General features: G+C 40.9%; 1 protein-coding gene across 1 annotated transcript in view; it reads right to left on the minus strand.

Annotated features, from left to right (window-relative positions):
• Positions 1 to 24,558, minus strand: part of LOC132392279 (golgin subfamily A member 7-like) — a 59,346-nt gene extending 34,788 nt beyond the window's left edge. The window contains exons 1-4 of the mRNA XM_059966106.1: positions 24,484 to 24,558; positions 10,865 to 10,990; positions 2,688 to 2,840; positions 445 to 546 (exon numbers count right to left, since the gene is read on the minus strand). Coding sequence (XP_059822089.1) covers positions 445 to 546; positions 2,688 to 2,840; positions 10,865 to 10,990; positions 24,484 to 24,492 — 390 coding nt within the window. The 5' untranslated portion in view covers positions 24,493 to 24,558. The remainder of the gene's footprint in view (positions 1 to 444; positions 547 to 2,687; positions 2,841 to 10,864; positions 10,991 to 24,483) is intronic.
• Between the last annotated feature and the right edge of the window lie 674 nt (positions 24,559 to 25,232).

The following is a 25,232-nucleotide window of genomic DNA, read 5'->3' on the forward strand; positions in this document are numbered from 1 at the left end:
AAAGGGAATTTTTGGCAATATAAAATGAGAATGCCAAGAATCTGGCAAGGATACTAAACTGTCCTCTCAAATAAAATAGTAGTACTGCAGTGGAGCCTTGGTTGGAGAGAGTAGAGCTAATAAATTTATGTTTCACTGCCAGTATTTCATTAACTATTCAACTTGCCACTTTCCTCTTTAAAAGAGAGGCTTATGGCATGATTTAAGCATATTGCAGTGTTATTTAAGATAAAAACAACCATCCCAGTCCAGGCAAAAGAGCGAGTGCTTTTGTCAAAGTTTAATCACAGTAGAAAATGCAACTATTTGTCTGTTTAATATCCGCTTGAGGCAGCATTGGAACAACATTACAAAACTGCCCAGCTATGTGGCTATATAAACAGCAATCAAAGAGACCGATATTTTAATAATTAGCAGAAATAATCCAATAAAGCTAAAGGATACAACTCTCAAACCTCTTTCAATTGGATCAACTATGACAAGACCTCTAGGTGCATATATCTTCTCATTCTGCTCCTGAATGTATTTAGCAATCTTTTTCAATACCTGCAAACAAAGAATGCATCAATAATAAACAAAACTACTTTCAAAAGATTCTGAACACACTCCTAGAACCACTTAATACCAATAACACAGATAGATTTGCACAAAACAAATCATATAGGGATAATTTAGCTTCTATCTTCATTTAGTTGCAAAAGCTAAAAAGATGAAGTCTCTTCCTGATTCCTAAAGACTAGGATAAGGACATGAGATCAGGTCATCAACCCATCTTTTGATGTGGAAGAGAATAATATTAAGGAAAGTAGAACCATAGAACATTATACCACAGAAAAAGACCTTCTGGCCCTTCTTGGCTTAGTTAGAAAGTTAGAAAATCAAAGTTAAATTAAAATTCAGTTAAATACTCAGTTAAGCGAATTTGCATTTTAAGAAATTTTTTTCTCTTGCCCTTCAAAAGTCTAATTAATGGGCTTCACACAGTACATCTCAATTTTCATCTGGGAGGCATCTGACAGGAAAGGAATTACTTCAGGATGGACGGCTGATGGTGGGAGGTGTGGGAGATGAGCACTGGTTTCTTTAAGCACAAGCGCTAAGCAGCTCCTTGCCAAACTGAAACGTACATTATCTGCTCAATGTCTGAGTAACTGACAGCAACAATGAATAACAGAAAGGCAGCCAAGCTGGAGTCTAGAGTCTCTTCAGTCCTACATTCTGCAAAACTCTCGATGAACCAAAGCTGAAATGGTAGAAGCAGGATCATTTTCCACAATCAATAATACGTGACAGATATCCTCACTGGGAAGATTGTGTGACCAGTACTCTTTACCTTGCTTATAAAAGAAACCCTTCAGTGTTTAATTAAGTTGCATACTTCGAGTCACAAGAAACCCACAAAATGATTAAATCAGTACACAGTCAGATCTGATTCAGGTTGGTCAGTTTCCGTAATTCAAATCCAAGTTTGAATAATAATCTGTGAAAGGTTGGCAATTCCCACATATTTCCTTAGGTTTTTTTTAATCTTAAAAAAAACTTTTCCCACTTACTTCTCAAATTTATAATGATGTCATAAAAGTTTCAATCAGATAATTTTGACTAAACACATTAATATTTTCTAAAAAATGTTTGTCAGTCAAAATTCAAAGAAGCTTGGAACAAGCAAGCTGTTGTAACACTGGTAGAGTCCTGATGCCCAAAGCAGCTTTACAGCAAATGTGATCAAGCATATTTGAAAAAATGCAGAAACTATCACAAAAGTGCAGCACATCAGGTCAGAACATGACTCTATTTGTATCAGGGACCAAGGTAATGGGTCACTAAATAACTCCAGATACAACATAAGTTTGGGAGCATTTCACTTACTCTAAACTGTTGTTAGCCCATTCAAGAAAAATATCAACACAATCAATGCAGAACATATTAATGCTTTGTACATGGGTTCTGCATTTATTGATAAACACAAATAAAAGCACAAGTCTGAAATACTGAGTATTGGAAGAAGAAAAAGATGTACAGGTGCTTGAATATGTACATTTCTGATCCATGTTCAAGCATTAACCTACACATTTTCTCCTTAATACCAATGAGCATATTATCAAATATTTTATTCCACATGCAGTCAAATAATATGCTTAAAACAAATTAACAAAAATATGCAATAACCTGCAAGAAATGCATTACATCTTGGACTATGTTAACTAGACTGCTGACAAATAACTGCTCCAATCAACTAATTATAACTATATACATTCTTAAAATATCAGGGGAAATAATTACAGAATTCATCCATAATTTACATCTTGATCATCAATAGATAACTCATATGCGAGATTTATTAGATACATTCCCAAAAGGTAAAGCAGAACCTTTGATAAGTATTAAATTAAATTGATAGTCCACTTGATAGTCAAATGACTTACTGTTAGAATATTATCGGCATAATTATACCAAATAAAATGTAACCAAATTGAAAACAGAAAACATTATAAAATCCCTTTTACCACCCAGGCATTCCGAACATCAATATTTTCAAAAACATGTACAACAGATTTTGGATAGTTGGGTGGTGATTAGGTCAGGCTCATAATTATCCTGTTGTGAAATGACAAAGTATAGTATTTGACTTGCAGCAGTCCTATCCATTTACATAACTTGATAGCCATAGTGAAAAGTTAACTCACCTTTTCATAATGAGTCTCCATGCACAAGAAGATGGTGTATGCAGTCAAGCATGCCAAGCAGCCCTCCAAGTAGGACTGTCCTCCCACCTTCTCAGCCTCTGCATAAAGGTTGTTTAGTACTCTGATGGTTTCTTCAAACTGCTGTCTGTCAATCTGTGGAAAGAGCATTGCTCACACAGGAAAGTAATTCAGTAAAAGCACCTTTCATCCCAAACAAACTGATGATTGTTCCCCAAAAACTTAATAAACCAACATTCATGTTTAAACTTACCATCTAACCACAAGTAGAAAAGGGGAAAATTACTCTGGAATTCTGATGAAAAAAGAAAATCAGAACCTACTATGTCATTGGACTACCATCCTAGAAGCTTGGGATTAAAACAAATATCTTGCTAAGCACAGCAGTTTAGTTACCAGTGCTTTGGGAAACCTACCCATACAGGATTACAGCAGCTGTGACAAGGAGTTAGAAAGCCAAAGTGCTAGACAAGGGCAGCAAATACACAGAACTCTTAACTAATAACTCTTTCACATTTAGCAATCAGATTGTGGAACAGAGAGATTACAGCTGTTCATAATGCTGTTGTTAAGTGACTTCCTTCTGAATGCTGTGAATTTAAATAAACAAGGATTATTGTGGTATGAGAACTATTTCTCATAATTAATAAGAGTATTGTTAATCTGAACAAGCCAAATTGCCCAAATGATGTACACAAGGGTTAGTGAGCAGTCTTCTTAACAGACTATTTCCTCCAATTTTCCCGTCATTCATTCTGCCTGCTGCGAGGAAGCCATACCTGAAAGCTAGATAGCCCAAAACAGCTCTTAAGACAGAGAACTGAAGGAGCATGATGACTGCATTGAATAGACAGCTATACATGTTGGTGAATCTAATGATTGCCTCAGAATCTAGTTTGCTTTCTTCACATCAGCAGAAAGCAAGTACTCATGAAAAGATGGTAAGTTGACTCTTTTGGGAAAATATAAAACTTGAAGTTGACTGCTGCCTCTGCTAAGTAAGATCGTCAAGCTAGAGCATTAAAATTCAAGGTTGTTTAATGCCACTTCCAGTACAGAAATTTAAGGAGAACAATATAATTGTTGCTCAGGATCCAATTCAGCACAAAAACAATAAGATAAAGAACACAACAATAAATAAATACATGAGATAGATTATATACATAGATTGATTGTACATCCAAAAAGTGACACTTGGCACAGGAGTATCTATACATAAGGTGACTGACAGGAAATGGCAAAGTACTTGTGGTTGGGGTTGTGGAGGAGTGGGTTAGTGGATGGAAGTGTGAATCAGCCTTGCTGCTTAGGGAAAGTAACTGTTGTTGGGTCTGGGACAAACAGTCCATAAGCAGGGTGGGTGGGATCCTTTATGTTGTTACTGGCCCTTTTTCAATACTAAACTGTACATATTTCTTTAATATTAGGTAGACAGGCTTGTGCGGGTGATGCATTGAGCAGCTTTGACTACCTGTTGTAGAGTCTTCCTGTCCACCACAGTGCGGTTTCTGTACCAGGCAGTGATCCACCATGTTAGGATGCTCTCTACTGTACATCTGTAGAATGACATAAGTATATGCAGACATGCTCTCTTCAGACTCCTCAGAAAGTAGAGGTTTTAGTGAGCTTTCCTGGTTATGGTCCCAGAATACATTCTACATAAGAGGTTGTCTGTGATGTGCACTCCGAGGAGTTTGAAACTGGTTGCTGCTTCCACTGTTGTGCCACCAATAAAAAGAGGAATGTGAGTAGTGACAGTTCTCCAGAAGTTGGTAACGATCTCCTTTCTCTTGTTGACATTGAGGAAGAGGTTGTCCGCCTGGTAGCAGGCCTCAATCTCTTCTACCTCCTCTCTGTAGGCCATCCCATGATTGTTAGTGAAGAACTCCAGCACTGTCATGTCATCGGTGAATTTGACATTGTGATTACTCAGGATTTGGCCATACAAACATGGGTGATCCTCAGGAGCACCCATGTGGAGGATGATAGGAAGAGAGGAACATACATGCACCCAAACCATCTGAGTTCTGTTTATTAGAAAATCTAACACCTAGTTGTGCATTTAGACCAAGGAGTAGGAGTTTATTCCATATAACCATATAACCATATAACAATCACAGCACGGAAACAGGCCATCTTGGCCCTCCTAGTCCGTGCCGAACCCTTAATCTCACCTAGTCCCACCTACCCGCACTCAGCCCATAACCCTCCACTCCTTTCCTGTCCATATACCTATCCAATTTTACCTTAAATGACACAACTGAACTGGCCTCTACTACTTCTACAGGAAGCTCATTCCACACAGCTATCACTCTCTGAGTAAAGAAATACCCCCTCGTGTTTCCCTTAAACTTCTGCCCCCTAACTCTCAAATCATGTCCTCTAGTTTGAATCTCCCATACTCTCAATGGAAACAGCCTGTTCACGTCAACTCTATCTATCCCTCTCAAAATTTTAAATACCTCGATCAAATCCCCCCTCAACCTTCTACGCTCCAATGAATAGAGACCTAACTTGTTCAACCTTTCTCTGTAACTTAATTGCTGAAACCCAGGTAACATCCTAGTAAATCGTCTCTGCACTCTCTCTTTCCTATAATTCAGTGACCAGAACTGCACACAATATTCCAAATTTGGCCTTACCAATGCCTTGTACAACTTTAGCATTACATCCCAACTTCTGTACTCAATGCTTTGATTTATAAAGGCCAGCGTTCCAAAAGCCCTCTTCACCACCCTATCTACATGAGACTCCACTTTCAGGGAACTATGCACAGTTATTCCTAGATCTCTCTGTTCCTCTGCATTCCTCAATGCCCTACCATTTACTCTGTATGTTCTATTTGGATTATTCCTGCCAAAATGTAGAACCTCACACTTCTCAGCATTAAACTCCATCTGCCAACGTTCAGCCCATTCTTCTAACCGGCATAAATCTCCCTGCAAGCTTTGAAAATCCACCTCATTATCCACAACACCTCCTACCTTAGTATCATCGGCATACTTACTAATCCAATTTACCACCCCATCATCCAGATCATTTATGTATATTACAAACAACATTGGGCCCAAAACAGATCCCTGAGGCACCCAGCTAGTCACCGGCCTCCATCCCGATAAACAATTATCTACCACTACTCTCTGGCATCTCCCATCTAGCCACTGTTGAATCCATTTTATTACTCCAGCATTAATACCTAACGACTGAACCTTCTTAACTAACCTTCCATGTGGAACTTTGTCAAAGGCTTTGCTGAAGTCCATATAGACTACATCCACTGCCTTACCCTCGTCAACATTCCTCGTAACTTCTTCAAAAAATTCAATGTTTGTCAAACATGACCTTCCACGCACAAATCCATGCTGGCTACTTCTAATCAGATCCCGTCTATCCAGATAATTATAAATACTATCTCTAAGAATACTTTCCATTAATTTACCCACCACTGATGTCAAACTGACAGGTCTATAATTGCTAGGCTTCCTTCTAGAACCCTTTTTATACAATGGAACCACATGAGCAATACGCCAATCCTCCGGCACAATCCCCGTTTCTAATGACATATTAAAGATCTCCGTCAGAGCTCCTGCTATTTCTACACAAACTTCCCTCAAGGTCCTGGGGAATATCCTGTCAGGACCCGGAGATTTATCCACTTTTAAATTTCTTAAAAGCGCCAGTACCTCCACCTCTTTAATTGTCATAGGTTCCATAACTTCCTTACTTGTTTCCCACACCTTAGACAATTCAATATCCTTCTCCTTAGTGAATACCGAAGAGAAGAAATCATTCAAAATCTCTCCCATCTCCTTCGGTTCCACACATAGCTGACCACTCTGATTCTCTAAGGGGCCAATTTTATCCCTCACTATCCTCTTGCTTTTAATATAACTGTAGAAACCTTTCGGATTTACTTTCACCTTATTTGCCAAACCAACCTCGTATCTTCTTTTAGCTTTTCTAATCTCTTTCTTAAGATTCCTTTTACATTCTTTATATTCCTCCAGCAATTCCTTTACTCCATGCTGCCTATATCTATTGTAGACATCCCTCTTTTTCTGAACCAAATTTCTAATACCCCTTGAAAACCATGGTGCTCTCAAACCTTTAACCTTTCCTTTCACCCTAACAGGAACATAAAGATTCTGTACCCTCATAATTTCACCCTTAAATGACCTCCATTTCTCTATTACATCCTTCCCATAAAACAACTTGACCCAATCCACTCTCTCTAAATCCCTTCGCATCCCCTCAAAGTTAGCCTTTCTCCAATCAAAAATCTCAACTCTAGGTCCAGTCCTGTCCTTCTCCATAATTATATTGAAGCTAATGCTATTGTGATCACTGGACCCGAAGTGCTCCCCAACACATACATCTGTCAGCTGACCTATCGCATTCCCTAACAGGAGATCCAACACTGCCCCATCTCTAGTCGGTACTTCTATGTATTGTTGCAAAAAACTATCCTGCACACATTTCACAAACTCTAAACCATCCAGCCCTTTTACAGAATGAGCTTCCCAGTTTACATGTGGAAAATTAAAACCTCCCACAATCACCACCTTGTGTTTACTACAAATATCTGCTATCTCCTTACACATTTGCTCTTCCAACTCACGCGCCTGTAATAGGTGGCCTATAATACACTCCTATCAGTGTTACTGCACCTTTCCCATTCTTCAATTCCACCCAAATGGCCTCCCTAGAGGAGCTCTCTAATCTATCCTTCCAAAGCACCGCCATAAGATTTTCTCGGACAAGCAATGCAACACCTCCTCCTCTGGCCCCTCCTACTCTATCACACCTGAAGCAACTAAATCCAGGAATATTTAGTTGTCAATCACACCCTTCCTGCAACCATGTTTCACTAATAGCTACAACATCATAATTCCAGGTATCAATCCACGCTTTAAGCTCATCCATCTTTCTTACAATGCTCCTAGCATTAAAATAGATACATTTAAGATACTCTCCATCTCCTCTTCTCTTTCCATCCATAACAATGCATTCAAATTTATTATCCTTTTCTTTCTTCTCCCCTTCATCTTCGGGCTGAGCGCATCCCTTCTCCATCACCTGCCTTTACTCCCTCACACACTGTCTATTTACTTGCTCCACTGGTGAACTAACCTCCTCTCCCATAGTCTCCTCAAATAGTCTCCCGCCCCCCCCCCCCCATCTTACTAGTTTAAAGTCCGCCCTGTAGCCCTAGCAAACCTCCCCGCTAGATTATTGGTCCCCCCACGATTCAAGTGTAACCTGTCCTTCATGAACAGGTCACTCCTGCCCCAGAAGAGGTCCCAATGATCCAGAAACTTGAATCCCTGCCCCCTGCTCCAATCCCACAGCCACGCATTCATCCTCCACCTAATTCTATTCCTACTCTCACTGTCGCGTGGCACAGGCAGTAATCCCGAGATTGCTACCTTTGCGGTCCTTCTTCTTAACTGCCTTCCTAACTCCCTATACTCTCGTTTCACGACCTCTTCCCCTTTCCTACCTATGTCATTGGTACCTACATGTACCACGACCTCTGTCTCCTCACCCTCCCACTTCAGGATATCTTGGACACGACCAGAAATGTCCCGAACCCTGGCACCAGGGAGGCAAATTACCATCCGGGACTCCCGGTCACCTCCACAGAAACGCCTGTCTGAGCCCCTGACTATTGAGTTCCCTATTACTATGGACCTATTACTATTCACCAGAGTCTGTCAGACAATAGTGTTGAATGCCAAACTACTACTTGCAGCTACTACTTGCCAAACTACCAATACTTGTGTCAGTATTCTAACCCAAGAGGCCTTGTTTTTCAGATGTGTCAGGGCCAGATGCGTAACAGATGCTATCACATCTGTCAAAGAGTGGTTCTATCAGCAAGCATAATCAGAACAATGTAATCAAAAGTATACTGTTGGAAGTTGTTAAAATGGATTGTAATAACATTAAAATTTTGTGTCAAAAGCACCCACACACATAAGATTTCAACACTTACAATCCCTGAACATTTAGTATGCATTTGACCACCTGTCTGTCTGACAATAACTTTTAGCATGAACACTGAAGAGAATGAGTGAAGGTAAATTAACAACGTAAATAAGAGGAGAGAGATGAAAAACAAAGAACTACCAACTGGAGGCATAGCTGCAAAATGACAATCAGCTCCCAGTTACAAGCATTAGTCATACTCATCTGAGGATCCTGCCTTTCAATTTCAGGGACCATTTCATAGTCTGGAATATCGTCACCCTTTGGTCAGAGAGTACCCCCCTCCCAGCTAGCAGAGGGTTTCTGGCTGTTAGGTGACTGGCGCAGAACGGATTAATGGAGAAGACAGCAGTGTACCATTAAGAATCATGGCAGTCCCATCACCTTGGATATACTGGGGACAAACCTGGCCAAGTCAATTGCTAGTTGGCCAGATTGTTCTGCAGATCCAAGCACTCTAGCTGGACTCAACCACGGTGGGTTGTGAGAAGAGGCTCTCTATGCAGGAGCTTACCCTCATTACAAGGAATATGTGGAGGGGTTTTTAAGCTGGTACATAGACTTCCTGACCACCCGCCATTATTGAGTTCTGGACAAGTTGATGAACAGTATAAATTTGGAATGTATTTGGTCGCAGCTTAGGTCTGAGCATTTGGAGGAGCTCTCCCCAAATTTTGGTTACAGTTCAGCCCCAAGATCCTTAGCTTGGATCACTTGGGGCATCAGCTGTGGACCTCCACGTCATGAACCGCCCAAGGTAGCCATTCAAAGACCATTGATGTGGGGCATCAAGGGAGTCATTTAAGCTAATGGAAAGCAAATTATGGAAATAAGTTGACAATCTGTGATTAGTAAGGGACCACAACAGTCAGTGCTTGGGGGAAACAGAGGATGCAAAATTAGGTGGGAATGCAATGAGGAGGGTCCAGAGACTGCAAGGACACAAGCAAGCTTATTGAGAGGACAATAACATGATAGAAATGAAGTGCATTAGGTGTAGGAAATAAAAAAACATTCTTGTTTTAAATGGCAAAAGATTTTGCTTTAAATTAGATAATGTTGATATTGAAAAGGAACCAGGCTTCCCTACAGGTCACTGAATGCCAACATGCAGGCAAAGCCAATGATTAGAAGGGAAAGTGCAATGTGGCTTCTATTATGGGAAAATTTGCAATTGTATTAAATCTTGATATATTGTGTGGAGAATTGGTCTCCTTACCACAAGGTAAGGAGAAGTAGGGTAAGAAGGGGAGGAGGGGCATTTACCCCATCCCTGACATATTTAGTTGTTTGCCTGTTCTCCATCTCCCTCTGGTGCTCCCCCCCCCCCCCCACTTCTTTCTCCTGAGGCCTCCCGTCCCATGATCCTTTCCCTTCTCCAGCTCTGTATCACTTTTGCCAATCACCTTTCCAGCTCTTAGCTTCATCCCACTCCCTCCGGTCTTCTCCTATCATTTTGCATTTCCCCCTCCCCTCACTACTTTCAAATCTTTTACTATCTTTCCTTTCAGTTAGTCCTGACGAAGGGTCTCGGCCCGAAATGTCGACAACTATTAATCCATACGTGTTTGGATTATGGAGGTTATGGGGAGAGTGTTTGTGCTCCTTGCACGCAGTGGCAGAATTAAAACCAGGTCACTGGCACTGAAATAGCATCACACTAACCACTACACTAATGTTAGGCCCCTAATATTTGAGTCTCTCTTTCCACAGATGCTGCCTGACCTGCTGGGTTCTCCTCATGTTCTTTATTCATTTCTGGAATCCCAGCATCTTCAGTGTTTTTCTTTTGGCTTTCTGAAAATCTCAGATGTGCTGCAGAAAGGCTGAGTCAGTTTTGAGGGAGACCGACTACTAACTCAAGGGCCAAATGATCTTCTGCTCTTATACCATTTTGATTAAATATATGAACATAACACAGCGAGTAAATATTTAGGCACCATGTTAGTTACATTAAAAGTGATAATATTTCGGCAAGATATTGCTTTCATGGGTTACATCTGCAGTAAGTTAGTAGGAAACAAGTATACAAATTAAGAAGAATCCATGAGATAATGCAGGTTTTAGGGAAAACACCGATACAAACTATCAACAGACTGATGAGTGGGATTTGATATGACCAAAGACATTTTGCTGACAATTCCTCACAGGCTCTTGTAGCTCCATCTTACCCTGGATTCTAGTTCACAAGGGAATTTAGTTTGAAACTGGCACACCGTCCCACTGGAATAATCCCTTTGAATGAAGACTTTGGATGCCAACGCTGTGTTCTGCCTCAGATCCTGCAAGCAGTGAGTCTACAAAACAGTAAACATGAAACTGAGAGTTAACAAAAACAGAAAAGCACAAACAATAGGACATTTACAATCATACTACAATTGGCTACAATGAAAGGGAGAGTTGCATTGAAAAGCCAGCATTTCGACTGGCTCAGCAAATATCAAGTAACAGATAAATTATTTGCATTTAGTGGGTTAGCAGAACATATTTACAAGCTTCAAGACTTGTAAGAAGAATAACATGTTTCATGGGGAAAGTTTATCGGCTAATAAACTGAGACAAGAATAGGGTAGAGGTATGCTACGGTGATGAAAATAGGCAAAGGTAGAGAGGGCCCTTTCTCTAAAATTCAACTTGGTGACACATGGCTGCACAATGTTCAAATTTTGAGATGTGTCAAGAAGAGAGATAAAATTGTTCGGAAACCTACAATGCGAAACCTAACATTATGAATAGCAGTGATGCTTCACTCCCAGATGAGCTCAACACCTTTTACGCACGCTTTGTAAGGGCAAATAGAACTACAGCAATGACAATCCTTACAGCATCCTGTGATCCATCATTGGCACTAGCCTCCCCAGCATCCAGGATATCTACAAGGAATAATGCTGCATAAAGGTTGCATCCATCATTAAAGACCCCCATCACCCAGGACAAGCCCTCTTCTCATTGTCATCATCAGGGAGGGAGTACAGGAACCTGAAGGCACCCAATCAAGGTTCAGTTATTATCAAGTATTTATTTTTCAAGTATGTATGCAGTATACAACTCTGAGATGACTCTCTCCCAAACAGCCACACACCAAAGAAAACCATGGAAGTCAGTTCAAAGAGAACACACAAAAAAAACATGATCATCAACACCTCCCAAACCACCCTCCCTCCACACATTGGCCCCCAAAACTCCTCCGTGCACAAAAAAACTAACAAAAACGCTACAAGAACATAGTTCCCCAACCCGTCCGCACAAAACGCAACATTGAATCCCCCCCCACACACAAACGAAAAACACAAGAACATCAAACCCCCAAACTTACTGTAATTTAAGAGTTTTTAATGCACTGCTGCCTCAAAAAAAAATCACAACGTATGCCAGTGATATTAAACCCGATTCTGAATCTTCAGAATATTGACAACTCTAATTTTTTTCCCAAAATGAATGAAAGTCATACTGCTCAGTCATTTAGACAATAGTATCAAGATATCAAGGTATTTCCGGAAAATTAAAAAAGAGCTTTTGCCTAAACTTCACCGAGTTCAGCTTCTGGATGAAGAAAAGGTGACCCAGGATAAGTACTTGAGTAACATCAAAAGAGAAGTAATAGCTGGTAGCTCTCCACCAGTGACAGAGTTAAACTTGAAAAGTGTAGGCCAATGCAGCAAAATGGTGCTGGGAGAGGAGTTAGAGGAAGAAATGATCAACAATGTCAAAAAAGCTACATAAGAAATAACAACTTTGTGTCACACAATCACATGGGAATGTTATCAGTCACTGATAACAATCACATTAGTTCTGTGGCATGGCAGAAACATATTTGAAGTGACATCTGAGGAAGAGAAAATTTGGAGCTGCAGCAAAGTCAAACACTTCAGAGATTTGGCACAGCACAGGTTTTCAAGTTCGAGGGAAGGTATGAAAGTAAATTTAAGAGAGAAGAGACAATACTTGAAAAAAACTTAGCAGTTTCAAGAATAAAAGGGAAGCTGGACTTCAGCAGCTTACTGGATATTGGATTAGGCTGAGCTTAAAATGGACATGTGAGGAGATGGAAGAAACAATAAAAATTGGCCAGGAAAGTCTGATTTGCTCGGCGTAGGATAGTGCAAAGAGCTGCTGACTAAATGGTCTCGATGAAGTCAATGATATCCACGCTTGTGTACTGCAGAGAGAAAACAGAGGAGCTAATACACTGTAATAACACTGGCACAAGTACATCCTTGTCAATTCAGAAAACTGCATTCAGAACCTACGAATGCTGCTATTCAAATACATTTTATGCATTTCAAAAGCTGCAAATTTTTTAGTTTATTCAACAAAATTAAAATCCACATGAACTCACTGCTGCATCCAAATCATGAGGGACTATAAATACATTTCATTGCTTTTCTAAATGATAAATATTTGCAGGTACCTTAAGGTTGTTATAGCTGGGGGTGGTAATGGGGATAAGCTCACACACTACCTATTAAATGCTCCCAATGATGTGCATCTCAAATAGCCTGTGACAGCCACGTCTAGCTCCTGGCCTTCACCTGTGGCTTAGTTACGAAGCCTTGTAGAATCATTTCTACTGACAGGAGAAGGGGGTAAAGGCAGGTTACTGGCACCTTAAAACCAGTTGCTTCAGATAAATGGGGCTCATCAGCCATGGCTGGCAGCTCATCTAGAAGGATAACTGATCTCAACCCTCTACTGCCTTGATTCTATACTCACTCATGGGGAAAGGCTTCAAGAATAAACCCCAAGGAAAAATCTGGAGTTGGAGTCCCTCAGGCAATCCTGTGTGTTCAATGCTGACTGAAAACTCCTGAAACAGCATAGCTGTCAAACTGTACAAATTCCTGCCGTTCCTTTGGATTCACCAGCTGAGTGGAGAGGGGCAACCAGCTGCATGGGCAACAGCCTGCTCTCCATATCAGACTCCCCAGGCTTGCATATGAAAGCTGGGACTCAACATCCATGGTTGACCCCGACCAATGGAAGGCCTCAAAATATTTACAACCCAGATAAGTTGTTAAATACCATCACACACAAACTGCTGGAAGAACTCAGCAGGACAGACAACATCCATGGAAAAGAGTATAGTGGACATTTCCAGCCAAAACCTGATGAGTCAGAGTTGGAAGGTGGGGGGGAGGGGAGAAGAATCACAAGGTAATTAGGTGAAACTGGGAGGGGGAGGGGTGCAGTAAAGAGCCAGAAAGTTGATTGGTGAAAGAAATACAGGGCTTGAGAACGAGGAATCTAATAGGAGAGGACAGGAGGCCATGGAAGAAAGAAAAGGGGGAGGAGCACCAGAGGGAGGTGATGAGCTAGTAAAGTGAGAGGGAAAAGGTAATGGGGAAGGTTGGGGGAGGGCATTACTGGACATTAGAAAAATTAATGTTCATGCCACTGGGTAGGAGGCTATCCAGACAGAATATAAGGTGTTGCTCCTCCAGCCTGAGTGTGGCCTCATCATGATAGCAGAGGAGGCCATGGATTGACATGTCGGGATGGGAATGGGAAGTGAAGTTAAAATGGCTAGCCACTCGGAGATCCTGATTTTTCTGGCAGAGTGCAGGTGCTCGGCGAAGCAGTCTCTAAATCTACGTTGGGTCTCACCGATTTACAGGAGGCTGCCACCGAGAGCACCGGTGTGTAGCATAACCACTTTTTATATAGCATAAATAATATAAACACTTCTGAATCTAAAACCTCAAGTTCAACATTATAAATTACCTAAGAATACAAAGGTAACTCAACGATGTACATGATAAGTCATGACAAACCAAACTTCTGAAAATTTGGGACCTGTAGAATCTGTCTTATTTGCCTTTGTTGGACCACTTCAGTATACAAGTGGTAAAGGCTACAGGAAGGATGGTGTCTATGCTATAACTAGTTTTAACACCCCAAATCCACCCCCCCCCCAAATTCTGCCTTGCACATTCTGACCCAATTACGAGTACAATGAGGTTTCTAGATTCTAATTAGCTGCCATTAAGTATGAAGACACTGAAGTTCACTGGGCATGAAGCCTTGGTAAAATCTCTTCCAAATGACTGCTTCTGTTTAAAGTACAAGCCAATTCAGGTAAAGAACACGAAGAGGAAGCACAAAACATTTATCGATAGCCAAGTCTTTGAAAATTATTCGTGTTTCATGAAAATAAGATCAGAAAGTGAAGCTGGAAAGTACACTTTTCTTTAAAATAATGTACCACTGTGATACATATACCTGCAGAATCAGAATCCACCCCCAACGGGATCCCACTACCAAGCACATCTTTCCCTCCAGCACTTTCTGCTTTCCGTAGGGATCACTCCCTACGCGACTCTCTTGTCCATTCGTCCCCCCCATCCCTTCCCATCAATCTCCCTTCTGGCACTTATCCTTGGAATCAGAACAAGTGCTGCACCTGGCCTCACTTCCTCCCTCACCACTATTCAGGGCCCCAGACAGTCCTTCCAGGTGAGGCGACACTTCACCTGTGAGTCGACTGGTGTGATATACTGCGTCCGGTGCTCCCGATGCAGCCTTCTATATTTTGGCGAGACCCAACGCAGACTGGGAGACTGTTTCCCTGAACAATTATTCTCTGCCCACCAGAAAAAGCAGGGTCTCCCAGTAGCCACACATTTTAATTCCATTTCCCATTCCCACTCTGATATGTCTATCCACGGCCTCCTCTACTGTCAAGATGAAGCCACACTTGGGTTGGAGGAACACCACCTTATATTTCGCCTGGGTAGCCTCCAACCTGATGGCATGATCATTGATTTCTCTAACTTCCATTAATGTCCTTCCTCCCCTTCTTATCCCATCCCTCATTTATTCCCCCCCCCCCTTTTTCTCTCTGCCCCTCTCACAATCACTCCTTGCCTGTTCTGCATCTCCCTCTGATGCTCCCCTCCCCCTTTCTTTCTCCCTAGGCCTCCCATCCCCATGATCCTTTCCCTTCTCCAGCTCTGTATCCCTTTTGCCAATCACCTTTCCAACTCATAGCTTCACCCCTCCCCCTCCTGTCTTCTCCTATCATTTCAGATTTCCCCCTCCCCCTCTCAAATCCCTTACAGTTAATCCTGATGAAGGGCCTCAGCCCTAAACTTCGACTGTACTTCTTCCTATAGATGCTGCCTGGCTTACTGAGTTCCACCGGCTTTTTGCGTGTGTTTTGTGAATTTCCAGCATCTACAGATTTCCTCGTGTTTGCAAATTTAATTTCACTGGCTTGCATCATAAAATGTGTTGTTTTGCCGCAGCAGTACATTCCAATACATATTTTTATAAATTATAGTTGATAGCTTATAGGACCATAATTGCCACAGCGCGTAGTTGTTAGCACAACCCAATTAAAGCATGGAGTGTCAGAGTACAGAGTTCAACTCCACTGCAGTCTATACATTCTCCCTGTGACCCCATGGGTTTCCTCTGGGTGCTCCGGTTTCCTCCCACAGTCCAAAGACATACCTGTTAGCAGCATAACTGATCATTGTAAGTTGTCCTGCTATAAAGCTAGGGTGCTGGGAGCATGGCTTGTTGCGCTGGTAGGACCTGTTCCGCGCAGTTTCTCTAAATAAATAATGATAAGGGCTGGCAGAGTGGAGTAATTATAAAGCTGCTAGCTCAACTCCAACAATCCAATTTAGTCTTGACCTCCAGTGCTGTCCATGTGGAGCTAGCAAACGCTCCCTCTTGGTTTCCTTCAGGTTATGGAATACGCCATTGTATTCCAAAAGTTTCATCATTGTAAACTGCATTTACTGCAAGTAAACAGTAGAAATCTGGAGGAGTAGCTCATAAAAAAGTGGCAAGTATGGATTAGGGCAGGATTAGTACAGAAACAAATGCTTGATGGTAGATGCTGGCTTGGTGTGTCGAAGAGCTGAATTCGTTTACGAGCTGAATTGTTTGCAATGACAAACTTATGACATGGTCTCAGAGGACCTGTTGGTTATTCTCCTCAAATGGAAACCTGTTTTCAAAGCTTTGTGTGGTATAGAACACACTGGAAATCACAAACTATTGACAAGTCTGTGAATAAGGAAACAATCTATTAATGACCCAACAAATGCTTTCAAGGTGTGTACATGACAAGTGAGATAAGAATCAAATTCCTGAATTATGTAAATAAAACTTTCTGCTTCTACACATCTACCTTCTTCAAATAGTGTTAGTGTGATGTCAGAGATGCGCATAACATTGAGAAATAATGCAGATCCAGTGCCGTCTTAATAATTTCCTCTTTCATTACAACCATCTCCATAAAGACAAAAATTATGTGGTGGCATTCTGATTTGTATTCAAAGTGGACTTATCTGTTGACACCAGGGACCAAATCTCAAATCCCAACACAAGCTTCCTCCCACCAGGTTAATTTGAAACTGTCAACATTTCCAGCCTGCCTAATTCTGGTTTTAAGAGATCGACTGAGGGAAGATGACACATCCATTCATACGAAGTAGCTTGAGATCACTGTTCCCTCTAAGCTATGCGAGTGCGTAGCTGCGCAATAAATGAAATGTTGCCGTGCAGGTAACCTTTGTAGCCATGCAGCTGGAATTTTTTTTGTACAAATGTTTTATTAAAGTGCCACACAGTTTTCAGGCTGTGTAAAAATTTCCTGCTCAGAGCAATGGCCTGTTTGCACAGCTGTAAAAAAAAATTAAAGGGAATGCTGTTTGATATTTGCTGTTTTGATATTTGATATTCAAGTATAATCAAATTGGTTGCTTCTATTTTAATGGTTATTGTATTTTAACTCAAGTCAGACAAGTCTCCAACGGCTCAATGCTGACAGGTATAAAATTACAGAAACAATTCTGAAAAATCATTTCTGATATTTCTGAACTTTCTGATGTTGTGCACACATTTTAATAGGCTTTACAACTTTGTTACTGAAACAATAGGTCAGATCAGTTTCTTTCCCAGCCCTGCACAGGTCAAAGCCACACTGACAAGCAATTGCACGTGCCTTTCATTAGCACACAGTTTTAAGAACTCATGGTGGAAAAAAAACAGTGAATCATCGATATGATCTTCCCTTGCATAAGAGATTCGCATCAAAAATCCCCTTCCCAGCTTCCCTTCAACTCTCTCTGTGTTATGTACTGTGTTGGTTGAACACATAATCGAGTTTAACCTTTGGTTCAAGTTTGTATGGCTCCACTATAAACCTTATTGCCTATTTCAATAACTCTGGTGCCCAAGCCACTAGAGATTTTTTTGACAAAAGAAATAACTGGATCCACTCACTATTTTCAGTTCTCTGCATTACATCAAAGTGCGTATCAATGCAGTGATGGGCTAATATGCAAATAACAATGAAATGTATTAACCTTCATTCTGTAGTATGCACCCCAATGCTGCTTTCTCAACCAGAAAACTAAAAGAAAAAAAAATCTTTCAACAGAAAACTTCAAGAGTCATCTATTGTCTAAGGAAATCATTAAGACTGGTTTAAAATCTTTCCACCTGCCAAACTCAAAGACGATAAAAATATATGTACTATTATATATCATTTTTCAGTGACAAAAGGCTTTTTAATCTTTTTGCTCCAGTTTTGGTGGTACATAGATGCCTTATGCAGAACTTCAGCTCACTTTAGTCTCTCCAACATAATCTTTACTCTGATCGACAGAACTCAATTTCCTCCTCCCGTTAATACCAAACTTTATTTCCAAGGTCCTGATAAATCTGACAAGCTTCACAAACAGAAGTGACTTTACTTCTAGGAAAAACCACATTGGTCTCTGTTCAACATCATAACCTGACAAACATATACTGGCTTCTCTCACATAATCCATAATCCTCTTCGTACAACTGGTTCATCGTTAACAGCTTGTGGCTACTCATCCTGAAAGCACAGGGCTGTGGAACACGAAAAGGCAGTGAGTAGTCTCAAGTACCGGGCCGTCCACAATCCTGTACAGTGGGGGCACTAAAGAAGCTAACTTTGAATATATCCCATTCAGCTTAATCCATTAAGCTACCTACAGATAATATACATGTCTTTGTCACTTGTGAAGGGTACAGCACGAGAATTACTCATGCTCCATTTCTGAGGCATTATGTATAAGAACGAGAAAAGAAGAATTTGGTAGAACAATCAGCTAACTGTCTGGGCAACCATTCCGCTAGTCACCCACTGGACAGATCAATTCGGTGATAGGAATTTCTATTTCAAGTAAAAAATTGTGGATTCAAACTCCATGGCAGTTGTTTAACACTTAAACTAGATATACACTTCAGTGCAGCCTTTAAAGTTCTGCACTGCTGGAAGTCCTTCAAGCAAGTTTTTAAATTAAGGTCTTACCTGTCTTTTTAATTTATGTAAAAAGATTAAACAGAGCAATGCAGTCACTCATGTTCTGGCCAACAATTCTCCTACATCCAATTGTAAAACTAGATCTTTTTTTTTAAATTAATTAAGAGACTATCAAATTGTCCAAAGTCTTTTCCACAAAACAATAACAACTCAGAGCAATATGGCATAGGAACAAGAACGTTCGATTACCAAGTCCGCACCAAGCATCAATCTTACACCAGTTCTGTATTATTCTATAATATTCTTCCCATATTGCAATCAGTTCTCCCCAGATGCTACCACTCACCTGCAAACAGGGGGCAATTAACACACATCTTTGGGATACAAGAGGGAAGCTTGAGCACCTACTCAGAGAAAACTCAAGCAGTCACGTGGGGAGTGGACAAATTTCATACAGACTTCACCAGAGGTTATGACTGATATGTGCTGCTGGAGTAGTGAGGCAGTGGCTCTATAGGCTGCACAATTGGATTGATCTCACTGGCTCTCCACTCTGGCCAACAGCAATACATACGTTAGGCTGCTGCTAATTGATTACAGCACAATCATGCCTTTGATAACTAATCAAAAAGCTCCAAAACCTGGGCCTCTGTACCCCCCCTCTGCAACCAGATCCTGATTTCCTCATTGGGAGACCATAGTCTCTGTAGATTGGAAATAACATCTCCTTGCTGATAATCAACACTGGTCCACTTCAAGGATGTGTGCTTAATCTACTGCTCTACTCTCTTTAAACTCACAAATGTGTGGCTCAAAACAACACAGACTTCATTATAAATTTGACAATGACAACTATTGTTGACAAAATTTCAGATAGTCACAAGGAGGCATATGGGAGTGAGATTAAATCGTGTTGTAACAACAACCTTGCACTCAAAAACAGAAACACCAATGAATTGATTGTAGACTTTCATGAAGAGGAAGTCAAGGAAACACACAAGTCCCTATCAAGGGATCAGCAGTGGAAAAGGTAAGCCCTGGTTTCAACATTTCTTAAGATCTATCATGGGCTCAACACATTGATACAATTACAAACAAGGCACAGTGACTATAATTCATTAGGAATTTGAGGAGACTTGGTATTCAGCAAATACTCTCGCAAATTTATACAGATATACTGCAGAGAGCATTCTGACTAGTTGCATCACTGTCTGGTATGATGAGGGCACTGCACAGGATCGGAAAAAGCTGTTAAAAAGTTGTAAACTCAGTCAGCTCTATCATGGGCTCTAGCCACCCTAGCATCAAGAACATCATCAAAAGGCGATGCCTCAGAAAGGAGGCATTCATTCGTAAGGATCTCCATCACCTAGGACTTGCCCCCTTCTCATTATGACCATCAAGGTGGTTGTACAGGAGCCTCTGAAGACACATACTCAACATTTCAGGAGTAGGTTCTTCCTCTCTGCCATCAGATTTCTGAATTGATAATGACCTTGTATACCTTGTTTCCTTTTGTGCTGCTTAATTTTTAATACATTTCTTATTGCAGTTTGTAGTTTTTTTTATGTATTGCAATATAGTGCTGCTACAAAACAACAAATTTCATGACATATATCAGTGACATTAAACCTGATTCTGATTCTGCACCACTAAGCTGCCATACATTAACTGAATGAAAAGGAATTAACTGTCTGGAAAGTGTTGTGGATTATCGTTCCCCATGCCTCAATGTACCATACATTTCCAATAAAGCCAAACCCAACTGCATGGTTGTTAAACCACAGATGATAAAGTATGACAAGGCAGAAATTGTCCCAAAGACATATTTTTACTATTAGATTTAGTAGTTGTCAGCCTTCATTCCAGTTAAATGACAACACCTAATCCAACAGTGAAACCAAGAGCTTGAGGGTGAGAATTCAGGAAACAAAAGATGAGGAAAAGGCAAAAGTTTACTGTACATCCGTTGCGCTGCACTGGCAATGACAGTCAGTCAAGAAGGTATGAGAGAAAAGTATCAACAAAAACGGCTTTGAATCATTGTGACCTTAAACTATGTTGGGTGTGCTTATTCAAAATAATTATGATGGAATTGAGGAATTAACTGAGTAAGATGATCTGAAGCTCTTCCAGACATTAAGGTGCAATGGAGAGCATATACTCAAGATTTAACTATAACTATTTCATTTAGTAGTTGAACAATATTTTTATATAGTTGTACTCCCAGAATTATATCTGACAAACAATGGCACCAAGATTCTATCCCACTGGCAGAAGAGCTGGAAACAGCTCTGGGAGAGCATGAAATGCTTCATAAAAACAATCAACACTTAGCCACACAAGAAATTAGGAAGCAATTAACAAGATACTGCAGCTGCACATTTAATAAAGAAAACAGTTAACAACCCTGCAGTTTGTATTGTTAACTGAACTACTTTCACTCCAGCCTATAACTGAACCTCACACACACAGAAACAGTGACTGATTGCCCCTGATTGTGGGGGCAAGTCATTGGGTAATGCATATTTAAAGCAGAGGTTGATAGGTTCTTGATTATAAGGGTGTTAAATATTACAGGGAGAAGTCAAGAGAATGGGGTTGAGAGAGAAAATAAATCAGACATCATTGAATAGTGAGGAATTTCAATAGGTCAAATGGCCTAATTCTGCTCCTCTTTCTCAACAGTCTTATTCATTAAGTAGGGTGGTGGCAAAGCAATTAAGTTATCAAATAATCCAGAAATCCAAATTCAAACCCTTCAACAACTAATATGGAACTTAGAAAAACAATATATTAATGATGATAATGAAAACAAAAGATTTTCATAAATATCCATATAACTCACTTTCTGCCATTCTTATTCAGAACCGTCCCATGCATTTGGCTCTAAAATGCTGCTGGAGGGCAGTTATGAAAGCCACAATTGCATCATTACTGTTACACTCAAACATAAATAAAATTCAACAGACCACCTGGTTTTGACTAGACAGACCTGCCCAGTTGACCTTACAAAAGCTTCCTCACAGACATCTGAGACATTGGTTTCTAAATTGGGACAGCTGTCCTACAGAGCAGTCCAGAGATTACAGATGCTGGAATCTGGAACAGAAAACTGGTGGATGAACTAAGTCAAGCAGTGTCTGTGAACAAAAAGGAACTGTTGATGGCTCGGGTTGAGACTCTACACAGAAGATAGCTCAATCCAGCAAAGGGGAGGGGTAAGACATGCAGAGAGGGTGATAGGTACATCGAGAAAGGCTGAGGGATGATAATGGCCAGAAAAAAACCAGTAGCGGGGGAAAACGAGACCAGTTTGCCGAGCTCCTGTGCTCCATTTGCAATGTGAATCCCAAATGCATGCTATTTCAACTCCCACTTTCCGATACCGTCTTGTCCTTCCTCAGCTTTCTTCACCACCAGTGTGTAACCCAATGAAAATCAGATGAACAACATCTCATATGCAGATTGGGTAGTCTAAACCCAATGGTGTGAACACTGAATTTTTCAATTTCAGGTAATCCTTAGATCCCATATTTCCCCTACCTTCTATTCAAATCCACATCAGGTGCTGAATTTTACATTTCCTTTCCCATACATCTCCTCCAGCACATCCACGCCAATCACCCACTTTCATCTCCACCCCATCCCGGTTCTATCCAACCATTAACTAAGCAATTCACCCATTGGATCATCGTGCACATCTGACTCCATCTCACTATTTGATTCCAATTATCACTTTTCTTACACTTCACATTGCAGCATCTATAGCCTGTGTCCCCACCTACCCTCTGGCCAGTCACCACCTTCATTCTCCCTTCCTCCACTTAGCTAAAACTCCCTTTTCTGCTTCCATTAGATAACCACCTGCCTCTGTCTCCCAATGCCATCCCTCCCAGGCCTGGAGACTTCAATGACCATCACTGGAGGTGGCATACTGTCATCACTTTTAAAGACTTGGGCATAGTTGGGTCTACAGCAGATGAACAGGGGGATAACCTACTTGATCTCACCAATGAACCCATGACAGCTGTGTATGTCCATGATGATGAGTACTGTCTAGTCCTTGGGATAAACTTTCACTTTTAAATAGACACACCCTCCATGGTGATGTACAACTCTCCAAATATAGTAAACAAGATCATTTCACAGCAAATTTGGCAGCTCAAAACTGGACATCTGAGTAATATCAGTAGCAGAAATGCACACCACCGCAACCTGTGACCTCACCCACAAACCAGTGGATTTAGTCTGGTTCTATGAAAAATCTGCAAGGACATACCAGAAGGTTCACTGCAATCTCTTCAAGGGCAGTAACTTCCAATCACTCACGTGGCATCCAGATCCCAAAAAAACAACTAATACATGCTTGTTGCCATAACATCCAAGCAATTCTAGTAACGATTCAACAGAATCACTTTAACTAGAGATTCCCTCTCTTTCATCCCTGAAAAACTATGTCTATAAGTGTAAAACCATGTAGAAGTCAGCACCACAAACCATATGTACCCAAATTTCAGCCTTATCAGTAACTGCAGCAAAGCAGGAAAATTGTTTGGCTTGACAGAAAGGGAAAATGATTGCAACCATGCAACATCAGAATCAAATTAGAAGCTGCCAAACAATCAGCTACACACACAAAATGCTGGAGGAACTCAGCAGGCCAGGTAGCATCTACGGAAACATAGAGCTGACATTTCAGGCCGAGACCCTGCCAAAGAACCTCAGCCCGAAACGTCAACTGTACTCTTTAAAATAGACGCTGTGTGTGTGTGTGTGTGTTGCTTGGATTCCAGCAACTGCAGATTTTCTTGTTTGTAAAAACAATCAGCTGTTATTTTGAGGTGCTATATATAATCCCAACTAGTCTCCTCTTACTTACTTACCAGAACTTACTTTTCCTAAAACACTTATGAAAGTTCAATATAAAGATACTCATCACCCTTTGCTCCTTACTCCAACTCCCTTCCACTGCCAATCAGAAAACATTACAAAGATAATCATGGATTTGAACAGAAAACAATTAAAAGAAAAGCAAATTCCCCCACTATTGCCTCCTTCCAACTAACAAATTAACAGTCGTCAGCTAATGTACAACTCCTTGCAGTTGGATGAAGAGTTCACTGATTATTCGTGGCATTTCCTGTAATTATTAGTTGAACACAAACCTAACCAAACGGTAATGTCGCTTCCAGAGGTAGTGGAAGCACCGAGCTCCGTGGACACAGAGAGAGGTGGTAGAGGGAAAGAGGGGGCTGTTAAGCAATTGGGTAGCTAGGAGGGAGGAGTTGGGGGGTGGGGGGGAGGAAAGATGGAGAAGATCGGATGAGCGGGGAGGCGGCGGCCCCAGAGCTGCTATCAACCCGGGAGTTCCCGAGCCCTAGCCTCCTCGTCAGCTCCATTTGCACCAAGCACCAGGCCGCTATTCGGCTCAAATAGACTGTATTCCCTTTGTTCTCGCGCTATGCCTTCTCATTAAACATCCCGACACTCACGAACCCCACACCAAGCCCCTTTCGTGCCGCTTCCTTTCCCCCTCACCTCCGCCATCTTGAACCGCAGCCTGCTTCCGGGTTTGTGCGTATCATGGACATAATTCCGCCCAGCTGGCAAGCAGAGAACGAAGGGGCCGCTTTGCTATCCAGCACCGGCTATATGCCTCAATTAACACCCGATCCATCAAGATATTTCAGATTTTTAAATACATTTTCTGCTTGTATTGAGACAAAGTTTTTGCAATATTCATATTTAAATGTTTTATTTATATATTTTAAAATCTGGAATCCCTCGCCAGGTCACGAAGTAAAATTATAAATTTGTTGGTAGTTTAATGCAGAATATAACAATTATTCTACTGTGCCAACATTAGTATCAAAACAGAAAGTTGTTTGTTCACATGTTTCAATGCTGAGTTCATGAGAAATAAAATTATTAATGATATAAATTTCAGAAAAACAGCTGTATCTGGATTCTCTCTATAGTTTCATCTCACTCCTGCATTTCAACATTTTCCCCTTTCATGTATTCTTCTAGTTTTCTTTTCAAAATGTTTGAGAAATCTCCCATTGGTTTTAACATTTGCATTTCCTTGTTAGATTTTGCATCTCCTCTCCAACATCAAACATTATTCTTACTCCTTTTGTCATTTAATTTAACCTATCTTCCATCTTACCTCAGATCTGTTCTGACATTTACTCACCTTCCCTACTTCCCATTCACTGTACACTTTATGGTATGTTTATCTCCAATTAGTCTATATTGCACCCAGGAACCAAAAAATCAAATGAAGT

The sequence above is a fragment of the Hypanus sabinus genome, chromosome 1, assembly GCF_030144855.1.
Source record: "Hypanus sabinus isolate sHypSab1 chromosome 1, sHypSab1.hap1, whole genome shotgun sequence".
Taxonomy (NCBI): domain Eukaryota; kingdom Metazoa; phylum Chordata; class Chondrichthyes; order Myliobatiformes; family Dasyatidae; genus Hypanus; species Hypanus sabinus.